The 21,509-nt window shown below is 35.8% G+C and overlaps 2 protein-coding genes across 2 annotated transcripts in view; one reads left to right on the forward strand and one right to left on the reverse strand.

The window, feature by feature from the left end:
- Positions 1-16,775, forward strand: part of LOC111994379 (uncharacterized) — a 39,746-nt gene extending 22,971 nt beyond the window's left edge. The window contains 33 exon segments of the mRNA XM_065759960.1: positions 2,329-2,474; positions 2,795-2,903; positions 2,989-3,135; positions 3,228-3,275; positions 3,356-3,484; positions 3,577-3,816; positions 4,220-4,357; positions 4,446-4,531; positions 4,604-4,709; positions 5,664-5,759; positions 5,882-6,034; positions 9,595-9,777; positions 9,887-10,037; positions 10,040-10,106; positions 10,222-10,357; positions 10,442-10,642; positions 10,763-10,865; positions 10,942-11,042; positions 11,122-11,259; positions 11,350-11,433; positions 12,813-12,915; positions 12,918-12,958; positions 13,034-13,162; positions 13,291-13,320; positions 13,425-13,571; positions 13,644-13,705; positions 14,318-14,471; positions 14,563-14,754; positions 14,835-14,939; positions 15,186-15,317; positions 15,703-15,912; positions 16,387-16,488; positions 16,585-16,775. Of these exon segments, the coding sequence (XP_065616032.1) occupies positions 2,329-2,474; positions 2,795-2,903; positions 2,989-3,135; positions 3,228-3,275; positions 3,356-3,484; positions 3,577-3,816; positions 4,220-4,357; positions 4,446-4,531; positions 4,604-4,709; positions 5,664-5,759; positions 5,882-6,034; positions 9,595-9,777; positions 9,887-10,037; positions 10,040-10,106; positions 10,222-10,357; positions 10,442-10,642; positions 10,763-10,865; positions 10,942-11,042; positions 11,122-11,259; positions 11,350-11,433; positions 12,813-12,915; positions 12,918-12,958; positions 13,034-13,162; positions 13,291-13,320; positions 13,425-13,571; positions 13,644-13,705; positions 14,318-14,471; positions 14,563-14,754; positions 14,835-14,939; positions 15,186-15,317; positions 15,703-15,912; positions 16,387-16,488; positions 16,585-16,734 (4,119 nt within the window). The 3' untranslated portion in view covers positions 16,735-16,775.
- Positions 16,776-19,474: 2,699 nt separating this feature from the next.
- Positions 19,475-21,030, reverse strand: LOC111994393 (uncharacterized). Its single transcript, XM_065759978.1, has 4 exons — positions 20,684-21,030; positions 20,179-20,287; positions 19,732-19,990; positions 19,475-19,665 (listed from the first exon to the last, which is right to left on the reverse strand). Exons 1-4 carry the CDS (start codon positions 20,960-20,962, stop codon positions 19,530-19,532), a joined length of 783 nt encoding a protein of 260 aa, XP_065616050.1. The 5' UTR covers positions 20,963-21,030; the 3' UTR covers positions 19,475-19,529.
- Positions 21,031-21,509: the final 479 nt, after the last annotated feature.

Raw genomic sequence — 21,509 nt, forward strand, 5'->3', positions numbered from 1 at the left:
TACATCAGATAAAAATAATATTTCAAAATGCCACGTCAGCAATTTAATTTTTGAAAAAAAGCCACCTCAAATAAAAATAATATAAAAAATATATATATATATATAATGCGATCGGATTGGGATGTGGATCAGAGGCACGGTGAACTGGAGAAGGAAAACTCACCGTGGGTGTGCGTTTGTGCTGGATTGGTGTGGTGGCTGAGCTTGGCATGACCCGGAGTGAGCTGGATCGGTGTGGTGGTTGGATTGGAGGCACGGTGCGAAGGCTGAGCTCTCTGGGTTTCTCGGTGTGGTGGCTGGATCGGAGGCACCATTGAGTGGTGGAACGGTGTTTCTCGGCGAGGTGGTCTCTTCTTTCTTGGCGTGGTCTTGGCGTGGTCTCTTCTTTCTTCGAAGTTTCTCTGGCTTTCTCTTTTGTGTGTGACCTGGAAATGGTTTGAAGTGAAAATGAGAGTGTAAAACCATTTCCGGGTCAAAGGAGTAAATAATGGTCAACTAAAACCTATTTTCCGGAAAATTTTATTTTCCTTGGCTTCCAAACAGTGGGGTCAGGTGGTAATGATTTCCTGAAATCATTTACCACCAAAACAAACGGACTCTTAATAGTGGTTCTTTTCCTATTCAAACATTTTTTGGTTATGTTCTTTAGTACGAAATGCAAATTTTTCATGCTTATGTATTTTATTCTAGGAAAAAAATGATTTTATTTATGAACTTAATTTTTGTTATTGTGATGCAATAAATTATGATTTAAGTTTTTTTGTTATAGTTTTAGAAAAAACTTTATTATTGAATTATCTTACTCAATTCAAATTCAAAATAATACTCCCTTTTTCAAATGATAAAGTTCTTTAAAGAAGAAAAAAAAGAGAGGAGGATTTGTCTAGTTGTCTTAAAATAAATAAAGAGTTTAAAACTAAAAGTTCAATATGCTATAGATTTATTATATTTAAAAAGAAATAATACTTATTGAAATTGGTGTGACATTTAATATGGTTGTAATGAGTGATAAGTACTTGCACCAAAATTAAGTATTGATTTGACACATGGGACAAAATTCAACTTCAATTTTGGAATCTAATTGGATTTTCTCTCAACATTGGCTATATATATATATGTATGTATGTATGTATGATATGATATGATATTCTTGTTGTTTAGTTTAGTATTAATGGAGTTTTTTGATGACCTGAACAGAACTACTTTTCTTACTTTCTTTCTGCGGAGGAATATTTGTGAATAACTCCTTGCAAATTTAGGACGAATACTAATTGTTCAAGTACCTAGACCATCCTACACTTTCACATTTTTCCTTAGTTCTTTTATAGTGACTTCAGGTTGAATAGTGGTTCTTTTTCTATTCACCTAAGAAATATTTACTGTGGGGTCTTGCAGGCATAAAGCTGATTCTTGACCTTTTTTTGGGTGAAATTTTGTCAGTGCCATTGCTCATATATCTTTTCTCTTTTCTTTAAAATAATCATAAATTTTGTGTTCCAATAATTTGTGCAACTCTAAATGTTGATGGTATTTTTTCATTAGGCTTGTCATTTTCTTTATTTATTTTGCCACACGTGTTCTTATCTGATCTTGTTGAGCAATTTAGCAAGCCAAGCCTTCTAGTTAGTGGCTCCGCACCTTATCCCTAACCCTACATTTTCATTTCAGGCCTTAGATTTTTGCTTTTATTGGATTAAATAGTTAGATACCCAAGAACCATAATCCTTGGAACACTTTCTAATAGTCAATAGGGGTCAGGTTTGTTTGGCTGTGGCATCTATGCTGCCTGACCTACGAATGTTTAAGCGTTTCAATTCTTAAAATCAACAAAGAAGATGGTGCTTTCTGATTTGGGTGATGTTTGTGAGATCTGATTTGAGGTTGTATCTTGCTGTTAGCTATGTTTTACAACTTCCTGTGTTTGCTCCGGGTGAGTTGGTTCTGTTTTAGGGGAATTCCAATCTGAGCCAGTACTGAGTCCCAAAGATTGATATTGGGAGTTTGAGTCATTAGTTTGGGGCACTCTATATAACATCAAGCAGCACTTCCTCCCATAATAATGGGATAAAGGGTTAATGGGATAAAGGGTGAGGTTGTGGGTTCAAGAGTCCACTTGGTGCTTGTGTAAGTTACCAATAAAAAAACATTGTGGTGTATATATTATTTCAAAATTATTATATGAGAATAACTGTCTTTCAATCAACCCAATCAAAATCACGGGAACAATGGAATTTGCATATTGGACAAATTACCTTAATATTTTATGGGTTGTCTTGCTATTTGTTCATATCTGTCTTTATCTTATAAGTGTCTATGTTCTGTTTACAGGCTCCAGCATCAGAGATTCAAGACAAAATATCTTTTATTATTAATAACATTTCAGCTACTAATATCGAAGCTAAAGCAAAAGAATTAACTGAAATTTTGAAAGAGCAGTACTACCCCTGGTTTGCGCAATATATGGTTATGAAAAGGTTAGAAACTTTATGACTTAATCTTGTATTTGTGTTTGCATTTATAAAAGAACATGTTATGAAACATATTTGCATGAACTTGTAACTTTCTTTACTCCATAGTGTAGTTTGTTGTATTGGTCTTTATCATTGTCTGGTTCTTTCTCAACACCCCCTAACTTTCAATGGAACATGCGTTGAACTGGATTTTTATGATCTCCCATGTGCATGCACGCATGTGTGCGCATCCACACACACATGTTGGTATACCTAGCAGCTGCCTTTGTTGTCATCTTCATATGCTTTTCTTATGACGTCACGTAATACCTAATTTTTGGCAGAGCAAGTATCGAGCCAAATTTTCATGACTTGTATTTGAAGTTTCTGGACAAGATCAATTCAAAGGCTTTGAATAAAGAGATTGTTCAAGCCACTTATGAGAACTGCAAGGTTTGTGTCTTATAACTATTTTATTTTTGTGTATAGAAGTAGAGATCATTGTAATAATTTGGCTTCTTTTATTTTATTTTTTCAGGTTCTTTTAGGATCAGAGCTTATAAAGTCTAGTTCGGAAGAGCGTTCATTGCTGAAAAACTTAGGTAGTTGGCTTGGGAAGTTAACAATTGGGAGGAATCAAGTCTTAAGGGCTCGTGAAATAGATCCTAAATCTTTGATTATAGAGGTGATAAAGGGATATATTCCTTCTTCTTGAGTTTAATTATATGTTATTATTTGAATTTTGACTTTTCCCCCCTCTTGGGTTGGTGGTGACAGGCATATGAGAAGGGATTGATGATTGCAGTAATTCCGTTTACTTCTAAGGTAGGTTGTGCTGATGATTGCCAATTTTAAAGGCTCTGAACTTGGGTGCTGTGATCTTAACCATCTACTTTTTGCTGCAGGTTCTGGAACCCTGCCAAAGCAGTCTTGCATACCAACCCCCCAATCCCTGGACTATGGGCATTCTTGGGTTACTTGCTGAGATATATTCAATGCCTAACTTAAAAATGAACCTCAAGTTTGACATAGAGGTACACATAGTCACATACAATTGTTTCATTGTTGATGCATGCCTAATATAATTTTGGCTCTCTTAGCCACTTATATCCTTTTGTCATTTTAGGTCCTATTCAAGAATCTAGGTGTTGATATGAAGGATGTTACACCGACTTCTCTTCTCAAAGATCGCAAAAGGGAAATTGAAGGGAATCCGGATTTTTCTAATAAAGATGTTGGAGCATCCCAACCACAGTTAGTTTCTGAAATCAAATCAGGAATAGTATCTCCAGTGAATCAAGTTGAGCTACCACTTGAGGTTGCTAGTCCGTCTAATTCTGGTGGCCACACACATTTACTATCTCAGGTTTGTTTGGTTAGAAATGTTGAACATCTGTCAGTGTTGTTAAAAGTGCGCTTAAAGCATGAAACCCCAAGGTCTCAGTGCTTTGCTTGGCAAAAAAATAAAGCTCATTTATGAAGTGCGCTTTAGGCACGTTATTTTGGCTTCTTTTTGAAGAAGCATGTGTGCCTAGGCACACTTTTTTATTTTATAGCCAAAAAATATATGAATCATCAAAATTAATTGCTTGATCTTGAAAGAAATGACATGGACCAATGATTTACTAAACAACCACTATTCTTAAGGTGTTTTTAATCTACTTGTCAAAAGATACGAACATGTTGATTGACCCCCTTTTTCTTGTGCATCTCATCTTTGTTTGCCCTGTTTCTATATTTTGAAGTTCTAACTAATTTGGTTTGTTCAGTATGCTTCTCTTCATCTACCTTCCGGTACGTTGATGGAGGATGAAAAGCTATCAGGTTTGGGATTGGCTGATCAACTCCCTTCTGCTCAGGGACTCTTACAAGCCACTCCATCCCAGTCACCTTTTTCCATTAGTCAGGTGGTTGTGTTTGCTTCCTTCAGTTCAGTAGCAATTGATCATATTTTAGTAGAACACACTAATGGTCTGCTCCTTCTGCTCTTTGCAGATTCCGGCACAAATACCCAACATTGGAAATCATGTTATTATCAACCAGAAGCTCAGTGGTTCGGGCTTACACCTGCATTTTCAGAGGTTTGAAGCTGAAAATTCTTTTACTGCTTTTTAAGTACATTGCTGAATACTCATTGCTCTCATACATCACAGCATGGTTCCGATGGCAATGGATAGAGCTATTAAGGAGATAGTATCTGGTATTGTTCAGCGCAGTGTATCTATAGCTACTCAAACAACAAAGGAACTTGTTTTAAAGGTTTGTCAATGCAGCTTAATGAAACCTTTTTTTTGGTACTAACTATGTAATCCTTTTGTTCTTTGGCTTTACGCAGCGCCGTAAACTCCCTTCAATCTATTCTTTTTTTCTAACAGCCGTGTCCTATGTTCATCTCCTTCTTGATCTACCCTGAACTTGAAAATAATTTCTCCATATAAGGCATGCATTACTTGGTTTTCCATGCAGAGCTTCCTTCTTCAGTGCGATCAAGTCATATCTTTTTTTGCACTTACCCATTCTAGTTCATGTGTTTCAACTGTGCTCATCTTTTTTTTTTCTTTGCATGCACTTCCTTATCTTGTTGTAGTATGATCCCGCTTTCTTAGTAGGCACTCTCATTTAGGAACATTTTTTGAGTGTGATTTTCATGCATTCAAGCTACAGGCACTGCCATCTATAATCTCTGTTTACTTATGGGTAACTGGTTCAATATATTTAACTTTTCCCATTTTTATTTTTAATTGTACTAAAGTTGTGTTTTATATATAGCAAGTGAAAGAGATTCTATGAACACTACAATGGAATTACTTTAACTGAGACCCAATAAGACCATCCAAGTAATAATATAAGGCAATATGTTTTCAGTTGCATCTCCAAAGCTTCCACTTTAAAAAAAAGCACCATGTGACCAACTCCTAAATCAGCCTTGAAGTTCATTTATACCAAAGTTAGACGTCTATAGTTTATATATATCCCTGTTGTGATTCAAGTGCTTTTATGAGGACAAGCTTTGACGGTTGTGGGGGGAAATGTTTTGTTTTGAATTGAATAAAAGACTTGCATAAACCTCTTTCTTTAGCAATGTTTGAACAACAGAACTATCCCTACATTTTCCCATGTTTAGTTGGGATTGCTGAAGCCAATGTCACAATATCTCTCTAGTTGCTGTTGTTATATATAATTGTTACTTACTTTATTCAAATACGATGGTAGGATTATGCCATGGAATCAGATGAGACACGCATATTCAATGCAGCACACTTGATGGTTGCGAGTCTGGCTGGAAGTCTAGCTCATGTAACATGCAAGGTAATATCTATCACTATACTTTCACAATTTCTTTATCCTTTTTGGTTTTGGATTGTTATAAAATCTTTTAAAATGTCTGCTTTTATTTTCTGGTGTTAACTTTGGTTGGTGGCTTCTGCTAGGAACCCTTACGGGTTGCACTATCAAGTCAACTGAGGAGTTCGCTTCAGAATAGGGGTATTGCAAATGAAATTATGGAACAAGCTGTACAGATTGTTACCAATGACAACCTTGATCTTGGCTGTGCACTTATTGAACAGGCTGCCACAGACAAGGTTAGCTCTGATGATTGTGCATTTTATGCTTGCGTGTGGTGTGTATTTTAGTTTATGGCATATACAAGGTTCATCATCATCTATTAAAGCATTTTCCTGACTTTTTCTACACTGGGTGTTTTATACTTGGTGGCAATTTAGACAATATAGGAAGCGTCTAAATTTTTGTGTTGTGTTTGTCAACTAAAATACGTAAATAAAATTTGGAACATAAGTTGTTATGGAAGTTTCCCTTTGATGAATGTATCTTGGATTAAGACAATAACTTCTTGTTATTGCCTTGAAAATATTTGGCCATGTCTTATATAATTGGACAAAACAATTAAGGAAAAGGAGATGGGACCTTTAAAAAATTATGCCCAAGGTTTGGAATAATTGGCGAAAGTTAAAGTTGACTTGGGATGTTTGCATGTTTAATTATCACCTATGCATTACATACGCATGCTGGAGGTTTTTTTTTTTTTTTTTTTAATCCAAGACCTTGTGCATCTGAAAGCTTGTCTCTAGTTGCATATTACAACAGCAGCCAAGTCTTATGCAAAATTTAGGGTTGGCTATGGATCTTGAACAGACTAAATAGGGTCAACCACCTGTATTCTTTTCTCAATTCTATTCTATCTGAATTAGTTCTCTCTTTTACCTTCTTAATTGAGACCGTTTATAATGTTATTTTAGGTCTTCCTATACTTTTTTTGATTCCCTTGACTTGGATCGGTTCACTCTTCCTTTTTGGTGCATTAATTGCTCTTCTTGCATATGACCAAACCATCTCAAGCAGCCCTCCTTATTTTCATAAATAGGGCTGCTCCTATCTTTAAGCAAATTTCATCATTTCAAATCCTATCTTTTCTTGTATTTCATTTATCTATCTTAACATTCTCTTAGCTACATTGATTTTTATCAACATGTTGCCTCTAAACAACTCAACCTTCAGTACCGTAGAGTATAGTTGGTGTTATAGTGGTTTTGTAAAAGTTTTCCTTGAAAATAATAGATAATCTACGATACACAATAGGCTCAATGCATTCCCCTACTTCATTCACCGTGTTTTTACGCTATAATTCACATTCTCTTCAATCTCTCTACCCTTGTGAATTATTGATAGAAGATATCGAGAGCTCTTACTTTTGGTTTCTCTTGACCATCAAGTCTTGCAACCTCTTCAATTTTGTTTCTATTACTTAATTTACATTCCATGTATTCTGTTTTAATTGTAGTTGGCCCAAAGCCTTTGGACTCTAAAACATCTTTCCAAATTTGTAGCTTAACATCAACTCCACACTTAGTTTCATACTCCAAAACTATATCATCTGTAAAGAGCATACACCAAGTAATTTCATATTGAGTTCATCTGGTGATCTCATCCATCTCTAGTGCAATGAGATATGGACTTAATGTTGATCCTTAATACAAACCTACTGTGATAGGAAACACAATTGTCACGCCTCTACTTGTTCTTACAGTAGTTACAATTTTGTCATACATATCCATAATAAACTTAATAGATTTTAGAGGAACTCATTTCTTTTCTATGTCCCTCCACATAACCTCTTACAGTAGTTACAAATTTTTCCAAATTTGTCTATATTTTTCCATTAGGCGTCTATGTAAGAAAATAACTTCCTTGATAGACCTCTTTGGCATAAAATCAATTTGATTCTTTAATATTGTTGTTTCATGTCTTAACCTATATTCAATTGTTCCCTCCCAAAGTTTGATAGTGTGACTCGTAAGATACATTCCATGTTAACTTGTAAAGTTTTGAATATCTCCCTTGTTTTTGTAAATAAGTATTAGAGTATATCTCCTCAACTCACTTGACATTTTGTTTACGCAAGATCTTATTGAAAAGGTTTGTCAACCAACATACACCCATGTCAGTCAAGCACACTTCTAAACTTAACTGGGAATTTCATTTAGGGTGGAGGAAACACGCTTATGGAGTATGAAACCTTTTCAAGGCCCTCGTAGATGTGGTGTGGAAGAGCATAAAATAGGATGTGATGGGATGGGATAGGTTGTTAAGAGTACACTCAAGTTACTTAATAATAAAAAAAAGGAGTACACTCAAGTTGACACAGGCATTGGTCATTGGATCCGGTTCTGGTATGACCATTGGTGTGGAGATCAGCCTTTGAGGAGGGTGGCTTTTCCTGTCATGTATGATTGTTCCATAGATAGAGAAGTTTCAATGGAGTCTTTGTTAGTGAGATAGATTTCAGGGGAGAGGAGGAGCGATGTAAGATTCCTCTGCGACTTTGATGATTGGGAGTTCAGGTTGGTGGCTTCATTTCTCCATCTTTTTGATTTTGATATCCCTCTTAGAGAGGGTTTGATCGAATGAGGTGGAGGTTGAAAAGGAATGGGGAATTCAATGTTTGCTCTTTCTATGCCTCTCTAAGGGGCTCAAGTACTGTGCTCTTCCTTTGGAAAGGAAGTTCGGGTGTTAAGGCCCCCATAGAGGGTCTCTTTTTTGGCAGTGGCAGGGGGGAAGGCACTCACATGTAAGAACTTCATTAAGAGGGCTATACGTTAGTAGGCTGGTGTTTCATGTGCCAATGTAGTGGGAAGACTTTTTTTTGCTACATTGCACAGCTGCATTAGATTTGTGGAGCTTTGTTTTTAGATCTTTGGGATTCATAGGTATTATTAGAAAAGGTTGTTGACCTTTTGTTTGGATGGTGATTCATAAGATGGATATTTGGAACTTTGTTCTATTATGTTTGATGTAGACTATATGAAGGGAATGCAATTGGTGTTTATTTTAAGATGAGGAAAGAATAGGGATTCAATTGTTAGTGACTTTCACTAGCTCCTTATCTGATTGGTATTGTGCATGGGGCTTTATGAATTGAAATTCCATTGTGATGTTTATATATTCATTGCCTTTCTGTACATAATTTTTTAGGCTTCTTTATGTCCATTTACCACCTTTATTAGGCTTTCTTTAATAAAATTATTTTTTCCTATAAAAAGGGGGTGCTGATAAGGACATTTGGGGCAATGAGTTAACCTTCTCAGATGCTTAATATCTCATAATCACAGGTGTGATTTCTTTAAATATAATGAAGCACATCCTGAAAGATGCTTCTGTTCTTTTTATACTAGGATTAGGAGGTCCAAAATAAACCTAGTGACCTATGTTAAATTGTTAAGATCCAAGATTACACTCAAGGCTTGGTTTTTATTTTTTTAAAGAGTTATTTAAAGGTCTTAGAAATTCCTAGGAAATTTTAGATTAGACATGATTAAAAAACATTCTTTGATCTTCAAAGAGGGTCAGAACCATCTTCATTGGATGTTGGCATGTGGCTTCCCAATTAATAAAACTCAAGATTGTGCCATAGTTGGAAGCAATGTGGCTTTACTTATTTTTGAGCTGCATAATGCAATTTCAGTGCTTACTGTCTTCAAAATTAATTCAGCATTAATTTTTTAGGGCTTTGCTTTCCGTTGGATTGGACAACGGATGATGAACTGATTGTACTTTGATTATTCTATTTTTTAAACAATGTAAAATTTCAATTTATGGTTTTTCTGTGGTGCTTTGATTATTGTAGGCGATACAAACCATTGATGGGGAAATAGGTCAACAACTTGCTTTGAGAAGGAAGCATAGAGAGGGTGTTGGTCCCACATTTTTTGATGCAAACATGTATACACAAGGTTCTATGGGTGTTGTACCAGAGGCCCTCCGGCCTAAACCTGGTCACCTATCCCTTTCTCAACAACGGGTTTATGAGGTAGGCACTTGACTTTTTGCATGAGGTTTCATATGATGCTTAGAGACATAGTCCTTACAGTTTTTTTTTTTTTTTTTTTTTTTTTGGGGCATTCCCTTGCACTGTTTAGGACTTTGTTCGGCTTCCCTGGCAAAACCAATCTACCCAGAGTTCACATGCTATGCCATCCGGTCCTGCTACTGCTGGCGGTACAGGTTTGCCTGGTGCATATGGCTCAGCATCTGGACAATTAAATCCTGGCTACTCATCTGGCCCTGGTAGCCAGGATTTGAAGCAGTCTCTCGGCCACAGGATGAGTCGACAGAATCTAATTCAGCTCTGCATCTTAGGTGTTTTATCTATATCATGTTCACTGGATTTTTTTTTTTAATAAAAATAAAAATTTATTGTTTTTATTTATTTTTGTTTGCTAATATGCTTGGAATTCTTTCTGAAATTATATAGTGCTTCCTCACTTCACATTGGAGTTGCTGATGGTGCTAGCCACATTAGTTCTGAAAATGATTCTGCAACTGCTTCATTTCCTCCAACTACCTCAGCCTCTGACTTACATTCAGTCGATTCCTCTGATGTTGCAAAAGTAAGAAGTTTTTATTTTCTTGATGAGTTTCTATGTTGAGGTATCAGCCTTTGTTACTGATATGTGCTTGAAATTTTTTGCAAGGAGTCTGGAGCTTCTTCACAGTCATTACCTTCACAGGTTACCACGGAACGCCTTGGAACTGGCACATCAGAACCTTCACTCACCACTAGGGATGCATTGGATAAATACCAGATTGTGGCACAGAAGGTTGCAAATAACCTTTGTTGTTTGTACTTTTTGTTCTTTTGTCTTTGGTGTCCCACCCCCCCCCCCTTTTTTCTTGTATTGTACTTAATTATCTGAGCATCCTTTGTGCAACTTATGCCCATGTTCTGGTCAAAAAAGGAGCTGGTGACCTACTTTAGATTGTTGCGTGGTTACCATTATACTCTGGGCTAGTAGTTTCATGTTTTATTTTTTTCTTATCTGGTTANTCGCAGTGAATTGTTAAATCTTGCAGAGTACAACGTTCACATGGCAAAACTTATTGATGGGGGCAGGAATAGTATGTATAAGGAACTTCATTTTACATAATCTGTACTGGGTACTATAGTTGACTGACCAATTGCATGAATATGCAGAAACTGCAACCGAGTTTGCGATTTCCCTTTTACAAACTTTAGTCGTTGAAGAATCTAAAGTTATTTCTGAACTTCACAATCTTGTTGATGCTTTGGCAAAGGTTTATCTTCATTCATTTTGTGTAACACAGTCTTTCATCATGACGTGTCGCACAGTTTCTTACCAATTCTAATTTGCAGGTTGCTCAAAAGCCTGGATCTCCAGAGTCATTACAACAGCTGGTTGAGATCGTGAAGAATCCTGCTGGTAGTGTGGCTGCTCTATCTAGTGTAAATGTCGGAAAGGAGGATAAGGCGAGACAATTAAAAGACAAAAAGGTCATTGCAGATGTCACAGTCCAACAGTTACTTTTAGTTATAGTTTTGTTTATTTCCTGATCCTAAAGTATTTTCTTTCTACTGAAATAGGCTCCTGGGTACTCTACAGCAAGCAGAGAAGACTATAATAATGCAGAGTCTGTTGAACCAGATCCGGCTGGTTTTCGTGAGCAGGTACCTTGATGTTCAATTCCTAGGTTTTAAAGATCTGGTAGAAGATTGTGTAGATTACATGCATTTGACCAGAATTGCTGATTTGAATGAAAATTAAGAAGAATATATTGGGTGCATTGGACATTACCTTGACACAATACTTTCTTCTTTTGATAAGTAAGTACTTTCAATTGTAAAAAACCAAGGGTACTACCCAAGTACAGAATGTATACAACGGAAGCACAAAAATATAAAAAAGGAATACAAAGAAAGAAAAAAACACAATGACATTAGCTAAAATTCATGGAGTCCATAAAATTTTTGGAGCCCCTCATTTGAAAAAAAGGCAATGGGGGCAAAGTCCTCATATAAAGACTTCAAGGTTGTGTTTGGATATTTGAATTTGGATTTAGATTTGGATTTTAAACCAATGGATTTGATTTTAACTTTCATGGGGTTAGATGTTATTTTAAATCCAAGGATATCAAGGTTTAAAATAGTTGGTGGATTTGGCCAAATCCAAATCCTTGACATATTTAAATTATCCAAACTAAGTAGTTGGATTTTAATCACCCAAATCCAAATATACATGTTGAAATCCTGCTATCCAAATGCACCACAAAAGTATTTCAATTTTCAACTTCAACAAACTAATCTTCAGCCCCCAAAACTCATTGCATTCCATTCTCTTGATGCATACCACATAAGACACAACAGAACCACAACCCAAATTCCTCCACTACCTCTCCTCCCATACTGCCCTGCCCAACTCATTTAAAGATATTGAACTGAAAACAGCATCACTCAAGAAACTCCAAATAAACATAATATCATATCTCACAAATCCCAAGCCATCTCAGAATGTAGGAGTAAATGATTGATGTCATATCTACTGTGTTTTACAAATAAAGCTGCACTCCCTAATAACAATCCCACAATCCCCTCTTCGTTAGATTATCCTGTCAAAATCCTCTCTAGTCTAGAGCCACACACCAAGCAAAGGGGCAGGAGTTTTCCAAGTATTCTTCCACTCCATAATAACAATTACCTCTTCCTTATATGCTGTATGCTGTCTTTGTTTAGATTCTGTGTCTCATCTAATTTGCATAGTGGTATACTGTGCTTTGTCGGTGTCTTGTGTTCATGCTTCATAAAACAGGAAGTAACCACAACCCCCCCCCCAACACCAAAACAAAAAAAGGGTAGGCATATGATATTCTTCTGTTGCCTGTTAGGTTTGATTTATTTTGATTGGATATTGATACTCATAATTGTATTTTGGAGTTTAAAATGTAGGTGACACTGAATAGAAAAATGTAAAAAATAAAAGGAGAAACATACTGTATTATATGCGTTTTTGCTTTTATCATAGCATTTATACTGGTGTTATTATGCTGTAGGTCTCTATGCTGTTTGCGGATTGGTACCGGATATGTGAACTACCTGGTGCAAATGATGCAGCCTTTACCAATTACATCTTACAGTTGCATCAGAATGGACTGCTGAAGGGGATGATATGACAGATCGCTTTTTCCGCCTCCTGACGGTAAGTTTTTCTCCTTAAAGCTATCTTTTAACCTGATATTCAGATATTCATACTTAATGCCTTTTCTCATATCAGGAGCTTTCTGTCGCACATTGTCTGTCCTCTGAGGTGATAAATTCAGGAACATTGCAATCGTCTCAAGTGCAGAACCTGTCCTTCCTTGCAGTTGATATCTACGCAAAACTTGTCTTTTCAATCCTGAAGGTAGGTGTTTATGAATTCTAAATATACCATATGGTATTTTTATTTTTGGAATCTAATGTTTTGATTGATTTTTAATATTTTATAATTTGATGAATAATATTTTATTAATATGATTACTTATGGAGCAGGGATCAAATAAAGTCTTTCTTTTGTCTAAGGTTAGTCCAAAATCCATACAAAAATTTAAATAGTAAAATTTCTGGCGGTACAAAAATTTAAATACTAAAATGATGGTCTGTATGGTATAAATGGTATTTGACAGATTCTGGCGGTGACAGTAAGATTCATCCAGAAAGATGCGGAGGAAAAGAAAGCTTCTTTTAATCCGAGACCATATTTTAGACTGTTCATTAACTGGCTGCTGGACCTGGGATCCCTGGAACCTATTGCTGATGGTGCAAACTTTCAGGTGTGGATAGTTATCATTCGCTTTTGCATTGTTCTCTATGATTCACACTAATGTTGGTGCTGTATGTTGCAGGTTTTGGCAACATTTGCAAATGCATTTCATGCTTTGCAGCCCCTCAAAGTTCCCTCATTCAGGTTAACATTTTTAACAAAATAACAGTCAATGGTAGGATTTTTAAAGTAAACATTATGAGCATGTGAGCTTTGATACTGTAATAAATATCAATTTGGATGGTTGTGAATGGTGTTTTCTTTTAGTTGTTATGCTGACTTCTTGGTTGTTTCTTGAGAGCTCACTAATAATTTCTTTGCTAATCTGTGAGAAAGAACTGTTTAATTGTAAGAGTTAGTAGATTAAAACATCTTGAATAGAATAATTTAAAAAGAAAAATCTTGCATATGATATTATTATTCAAGCTTGTCAATCAGACAAGTTATGTTCAGTTGATTTCCTCTTTGCTCTAATAAGCTTTCTAGTTGGAAAAAAAATGCTGGGCAGTTTTCACCAGGATGGCTTGAGAGTTGAGAGATCCATTGAATTGGAAAATGTCTTAAGATTTAGTCTAGGAACCGGATGATTTGTGCTGGAATAGATTTATTTGAGGGTTCATTATGCTTTATGTGGTTTCTATTAATCATGGTTTTGGCATGCATGTATTGGATTTGGGAAAACTTGATGTGTAAATAAATCTAATATTGCTTCAATTTTACAATCGCATCACTAATTTGGTTGAAGTGGTTCTCCAGCTTTGCTTGGCTTGAGTTGGTGAGTCACCGGAGTTTCATGCCAAAAATGCTCACTGCAAATGGTCAGAAGGGTTGGCCCTTTATCCAGCGCTTGCTGGTAGATTTGTTCCAATTCATGGAGCCCTTTTTGAGGAGTGCTGAACTTGGAATGCCGGTTTGCCTCTTTATCTCGGTTTCGGTGTTCATGCAACTGTGACCTACATATGATAATTATCTTTTGTTTCTGTTTTCTTCAATATGCACAGGTTCATTTTCTGTATAAAGGCACACTTAGGGTACTGTTAGTGCTGCTTCATGATTTCCCTGAGTTCCTGTGTGATTACCATTTTACCTTCTGTGATGTGATACCTCCAAGCTGCATACAAATGCGAAACATTATCCTTAGTGCATTTCCTCGTAATATGAGGCTGCCTGATCCATCAACTCCCAATTTGAAGGTATCTCAATAGATCTTGTATTGTAAACTGTCTGATTAAGAGACTAATCCTAAAGGGAATTGGTTTTCTTCCATTTGCAGATTGATTTACTTCCAGAAAGCAGTCAATCCCCGCGCATTCTATCTGAGGTTGATGCAGCTCTTAAAGCAAAGCAGATGAAGGCTGATGTAGATGAGTATCTCAAGGTATTTGGCTCTCTGCTATTTTTTGTTTTGGCCTTACAATACCAGGAAAAAAAGAGTCATGGAGAAACAATGTTTCACTTGAAGCAGGCATGGCTTACTTTAATTACTAATTTGGAGTTAATTCTTTAGTGTTTCATTCTTGTGATCCTTTTTGTTTTAGTTTTAGTTTTTTTTTTAGTTTTTAATATATATATATATATATATGTATATATTTTATCTTTGTTTTGTTTTTCGAATGTTCTACAGACTAGGCAACCTGGGTCCTTTCTGACTGAACTCAAGCAGAAGCTCCTCCTTCCACCAAGTGAGGCTGCCTCTGCTGGTACCCGTTACAATGTACCCTTAATCAACTCCCTTGTGCTCTATGTTGGAATGCAGGTATTCATTTTTTTCTTACTTATATTTGTCTATTTCTCAAAATCTTGAGGACCACCATTTTTGTTGGTAGATTGACTTCCCCAGTTTCTTTACATGCATAAAGTGATTTTTACTTTTTCCATTCTTAACCTGTTAATGTTGATAGGTCAGTTATCAATTCATTAATCACCATTATCTTTTCTTTATGTCACTTGCATTTGTTTTTGAAACTTCTTGAAAAAAACTCAAACCATATTTTCTTATGTAAATGAAACTATATTTTTGGCATATGTTTGGGCTTGAGATCAATTTGAAATTAAAATAGGATGCTGTGAGATTCTCTTTCTCTGTGCTCTGTTTTAAAAAAGTTTTTGTATGATGCTTATCTTCGTGTTATTTTTTACAGGCCATCCAGCAGCTGCAGCCAAAAACTGTCCCCTTGGCTTTGTTCTTGGTTGGTGCTGCCTTGGACATCTTCCAGACTCTAATAGGGGACTTAGATACTGAAGGGCGCTACCTCTTTCTCAATGCAGTTGCTAACCAATTGCGCTATCCAAACACCCATACACATTACTTCTCTTTCATCCTTCTTTACTTGTTTGCCGAATCAAACCAGGTACAAAATGTTTTTTTGTCAATGTTAATTGGTACATTTTAATTGATGTTGAAGTTGGCAGTCTACGTACAGCTTGGTTGAGGGGCAATAGGAACAACTTTTTTTCTTTTTTCTTTTTTCTTTTTTAAATTGTAATCGAGTCTCAGATAGTATTGTTACTCCTGCTGTACTAACTGACAACATTTGTACAAAGTTTGACCATAACATTTTGTTTATAGTCTATCATGGTGGGGTTATAACTACTTGATGAAATTTGTATTAAATGCCTGTCATTAACATTTTATTTATAGGTTATCATGGTGAGGTTATTCTATTGTTAGATCCTGGGTTTTTCAGATTTAAAAGAAATAGTCTGTAAATTACTAGGTTTATCCTTCAACTGGTTTTAGTATATGATGATATATGATTTTTATAATGATTACATGGATTATTCTGCTGCTTAACTTGATTGCTGATTTCCTTTTCCCTGGGCAGGAAATAATCCAGGAGCAAATTACAAGAGTATTGTTAGAACGCCTGATTGTTAATCGACCTCATCCATGGGGCCTTCTGATTAATTTCATCGAATTAATTAAGGTTATGATCTTTTTTTTTTTAGTTTCTCTGTATGCATTCCATCTTGAATATCAAATTTTATTCTGAGTTGGTCAATTTTTATTTTTATTTTTTCAGAATCAAAGATACAACTTTTGGAACCGAGCTTTCATAAGATGTGCCCCAGAGATTGAAAAACTATTTGAATCAGTCTCAAGATCCTGTGGGGGTCCAAAATCTGTGGATGAGAGTATGGTTTCTAGCTGGGTATCTGATGCTGCCCATTGATTCTCCCCAGCATGCTTGTCAATTTTTTTGATATGTAATAATTTTTTATTGAAAAATAGGAGAGGCCTCGTGTACATAGGGGCTTGTCAGAGAATTGTTATGTAAATATAACCAGTTAAAACAACTAGGTACATTGTATAGTTTATCAAAAAAAAAAAAAAAAAAGATGGTAAAATAGAATAGAATTAGAATTTTGGGATGCTGCATGCTCTAACAAAAGACAAAACATTTAAGTAACCAAAGCGGCCCTAGAGATTTTTGGCTTTAGGCGAGAATTAAAATTGGGCATTTTTTAATTTATGTATTAATTAAATAAATTTATTTAATATTTTATATTATAATATATTTATTTAAAATCTATTTTTCTTACATTTTGAGATGTAAATTGACTAATTAAAATTTGTATTCAAGTCCTTCTAACATCTCCTTTTCATTATCTTCTAACTCTTTTGGTGAATTTTTTATTCATTGTGATATTTTATCTAATTTATCATTCATCCTTTTTGAGACTCAATTAATGTTTCTCTCTTCTTTTTAAGAAATTTCTAATAAAACAATATTTAAAATAAAATAAACACAATCAATAATATATTTATAATGACTGAAATAACAAATTAACTTTCAAATATAAAGTAATATAACCTGATGTATATATAAAATTACTATTGTAGCTCTTTACTAAACAATAACAAGAATCTATCAATCTCAAATTCTCAACCTGCACAAATATAAAAACGCATGATTAAAAGCTCAGACGGAAGTACAACTCCACCTACAACCCAGCCAAAATTGAAAGCCCAGCTAAAACCGATCCTATACCTAAAAAAACAAAAACAGAAACAAAAGATGCAAAAGACAAAAACCGATCCAATTACCTTTAAAAAAAAAAAAAAAGTGTAAAAGACAAAACTCTAAGGCCCACGGCCTCAGCCGAAGATAAGACATAAGAGTCAAAAAGACTCGTCCACCCACAGCCACGTCTTATTAGATAGGACCATAAGCCTCCTTCGACAAAACCAGTAAACCACGGCACTATTTGCATTCTGGATCTGCAGAGTACAAAACCAGTAAACCACGGCACCATTTGGATTCTGGATCTGCAGAGTGCAGAGCAGAGGAAAAGTCACAATCTTTTTTATTAAAAATCTCATCTTAGTTATTCTTTTCTGGCAGAGCAAACTGGAGAGAAAACGTGCCCAGCATTGAAGAAGACAGAAAAGAAAATAAGCAGAGCCAAGGAAGTGGCAAACAAGAAGACGGCAAAGGCAAGACGATCTACGATTGAGAAGATGACAGCAGTTTCAAAATTTTCTGACAAGATCCAAGCCTCCAAAAGTATACTATTGCTCAAGCTTAGAAGCTATGTTAGTTCACATTCAATACATCTAGAAATTGTATGACAATTACACTTAAAACTTTAGATCCAACGGTGATTCTAGTAGCATTAGCCGCATCAAATAACATCAAACACTCCATTCACATTGATTAATTTGGCTCTAGTTTTGTCACATCATTATAGTGTGAATACCATCCTTCCAACTTTTGCTTCAAAGACAACAATCATTTACCTTTGTTGGTTATTTTGCTAGGCAGTGGATATTGTTTAGTTTCATTATCTTACCTTCCCTTGAGAGTTAAACAGACAAGTTCTTCCATGTATCCAAAAGCTTGACATTTTGCCAGTGAAATAAAAGTTAATAACAAAATCTCTTCATTAAATACAATTCTAAGAATCCTGAACACTATACAATGTACCTAGTTTTTTTTTTTTTTTTTTGNTTCAACACCACCCTTTTCGACCATCAACACCACCACAAAAAAAAAAAAAAAAAGCCCCATGACGGCAAACCCAGACCCACACCATCATCAATCACCACGGCAAACCCAAACCCACACCCATGACAGCAAACCCAAACCCATACCAGTAAACCTACACATTCACCACCCACGGCAACCCCCATCTCCACGGCTCCACCATCATTAATCACCACACTTCCACCAAACCAACCTAAACTAACCAATCCGAATCCAAACCAACCCAGTCACGACCCACCCGATCTCCACAAACCCAGACGTGCCGATCTCCACAAACTCCACAAACCCAGACACGCCGATCTCCACAAACCCAGACAACCACAAAAAAAAACCCCATTGGAACCCACCCAAACCCACCTTGCCAATCTCCACCTCAACCGCGCCGCCACACCGATCTCCACCGCGCCATGTCGCCACGCCGCCACCATCAATCGCCGACGTAGACCACGCCTACCTCTGTCGCTACCACCACCACACGAGGGTTGCGGGTTTGAGGAGAGGAGAGAACAGAACGTGACCACGCCGAGAATGTATAGAAAAATGAGAGAGAGAGAGAGAGAGAGAGAGAGAGAGAGAGAGAGAAGTGTCTGAGAGAATAAAATACTATTTTTTTGTTTAGAATACTGCTACAGTGCAATTTTAAAGGTAGAATTGCACTGTAGCAGTATTGTAAAAAATTTTACAATACTTGGTTTATAGCATTCCTGATGTGGGGGGTTTTTGAGGGAAAAATGCTAAATAGCCTCTACATATGGCATTTACAATGCCTGATGCGGATGCCCTTATGAGGCGATCTCTTTGTGTATAGTTACATACGATGCCCCTCTTACATAAAGTTGAGTTCCACATTTGAGAGGTGTACTCACATGTGAGTGAGGTGTTGTACACAACCCTTAAAACAAATAATAAATCCCATTAGCCATATTCGGGCTTAGGCTTTCACTATTTATTTATTTTTATGTAATAGCACTCAAATCATGTCAAAATTTAAAGTGCTTATCAAGAAAGTACATTAAACAAATATTTTTCCACACCTCAAATTGCTTCATCTCTTCCTTGGCCTTCTTGGTCTTCTCGAATTCCCAATCATTTATATCTTCTTCCTTCCTTTCCAGCCTGCCAAAACATGCTTAATTAAAGTCTCTGTTAAATATTTGAATAAGAGAGGATGTGTTTTCTTACTTGCTCATGAGTTTGAGGTATTTAGCTTTCTTCCATGCCTCTATCTCAGCATCAATCTTGTGCCTCTTGACATCATCTAAAAATGCATGGTAAGGTTTCAGGCGAGTCAGCAAACTTTTCTGTTCAATATTGTTCAGGTTATCAGCCTCAGAGGCTCCATGTATGCTATTACCACATGCTACATTGCTCAGCTCTTCAGGAACTTCACTCTCCTCTTCCACTGGAGGTAAAGTCTGGTTGGAAAGTTCATGATCACCGGCTGTAAAAAAAGTTTCTTATATTAACAACACTTTCAACTGCTATTTTTTTTTTTTTTTTTTTTGCATCAAACAAGAAAATGAAGGAGTTTACAATATTTTGATGCACGGAAGAAGAACAAGTTAAAGACAAAACAGAGAGAGAGAGAGAGAGAGAGAGAGAGAGAGAGAGAGAGAGAGAGAGTATAACCTTTCACCAAGTTGGGGCGTTGAAGATGAGTTCGGCTATTATCCATCCATTTATCTATTTCAGTACTAGTAGTAACTCTCTTGCTATCAAAGGACACAACGTCAGAGCTCTGAGAATTAAAACAGATTCTCATCATCAAGCTTAATCCAAAAAAAATGTCTGTGTGTGTGTGTGAGAGAGAGAGAGAGAGAGCACTGGATATATGAAAGAGCTCAAAAGCACGAGGCAAGGCATGCATTTTCTAATCAATAATTCATTAAAAAAAAAAAAAAAAAGAGAGAAATTTTAAATAAGAAAATGTCAAGAAATCAATGTAGCAAGATTGAAAACGGTTCATCAAAGCAATACTGTAGGCATATTTGATCAATTTTTTAAAGAATCCATACATATACAAAACAAGAAACAGAGAAATCAATCAAAGAAAATGAAACTTTCCCACAAGGTCAAACAGTCACTTGACTCTTACTCTTTTTTTTTTTTTTTTTCTTTTTTCTTGCAAGAATACCTGGTTTCTTGAGTCTCGTGGGCTGGAGTAACCACTGCAAATGGGTGATGGAGAATCTGGCAAAACAGCCATGAGAGACCCCACGCTCCAAACACACAAAGGACAGCCTTCAGAGGAATCACACTGCGTTAAGGGTCTGTCTGAGGAATATCGAACCAAATGTGATTGATTATGGTGGTTGTACACAGAGTCAGAGATGGCCATGGAGTTGATGGTGGTGCTGCTCCTCACGCCGAGTGGGTGGTAGGACTTTTTCTGTGTTCTGGTTTTTCCCAGCATCGTTTTCTTGGGAATCTTGAATGAATGTTGTGGGGTTGTCGCTGCTATTCGTTGAGCTAGGCTAGCTGTTAAGTCTATGAGAGCCCCAGACCCTCCTTTACATGTATTTAGTTATTCTTTTAATAAAAGTATTTTACCTTTTTAATAAAAAAAAAAAAAACTAATATTAACATCAATTTTCTTTTTTCATATTATTACTCTTATTATATTTTATAAATGATTGAACTTATTATTATTATTATTATTATCATTATTTGGGCTTAAAGATTACATATTGTTGAAATATGTACTTATAATTTGTGTGGGTTCACTTTTTCAACAGTAGAAATGCTCAAACTTAGTCCCTATAACTTCTTTAAAACCTTTAATAGTTTATATAGATTTTTTTATTAATAATATATATATTTTTTCATTATAAAATAATGTAACTCCGAAACACCTTGAACAACAATTCATTATATATATATATATATATTTTTTTTTTTTTCATTATAAAATAACGTAACTCNAATGTTGTGGGGTTGTCGCTGCTATTCGTTCAGTTCTT

The sequence above is a fragment of the Quercus suber genome, unplaced genomic scaffold (genome assembly GCF_002906115.3).
Source record: "Quercus suber isolate HL8 unplaced genomic scaffold, Cork oak 2.0 scaffold_348, whole genome shotgun sequence".
Taxonomy (NCBI): domain Eukaryota; kingdom Viridiplantae; phylum Streptophyta; class Magnoliopsida; order Fagales; family Fagaceae; genus Quercus; species Quercus suber.

Bases quoted from the DNA above. Each gene is read 5' to 3' on its own strand.
- LOC111994393 (XM_065759978.1), bottom strand. From the start codon at position 20,962: ATGCTGGGAAAAACCAGAACACAGAAAAAGTCCTACCACCCACTCGGC. The intron at 20,288-20,683 runs GTATTCTTGCAA...TTTAATTCTCAG, and splicing joins CACGAGACTCAAGAAACCAG to AGCTCTGACGTTGTGTCCTT. The intron at 19,991-20,178 runs GTTATACTCTCT...CTTTTTTTACAG, and splicing joins ACGCCCCAACTTGGTGAAAG to CCGGTGATCATGAACTTTCC.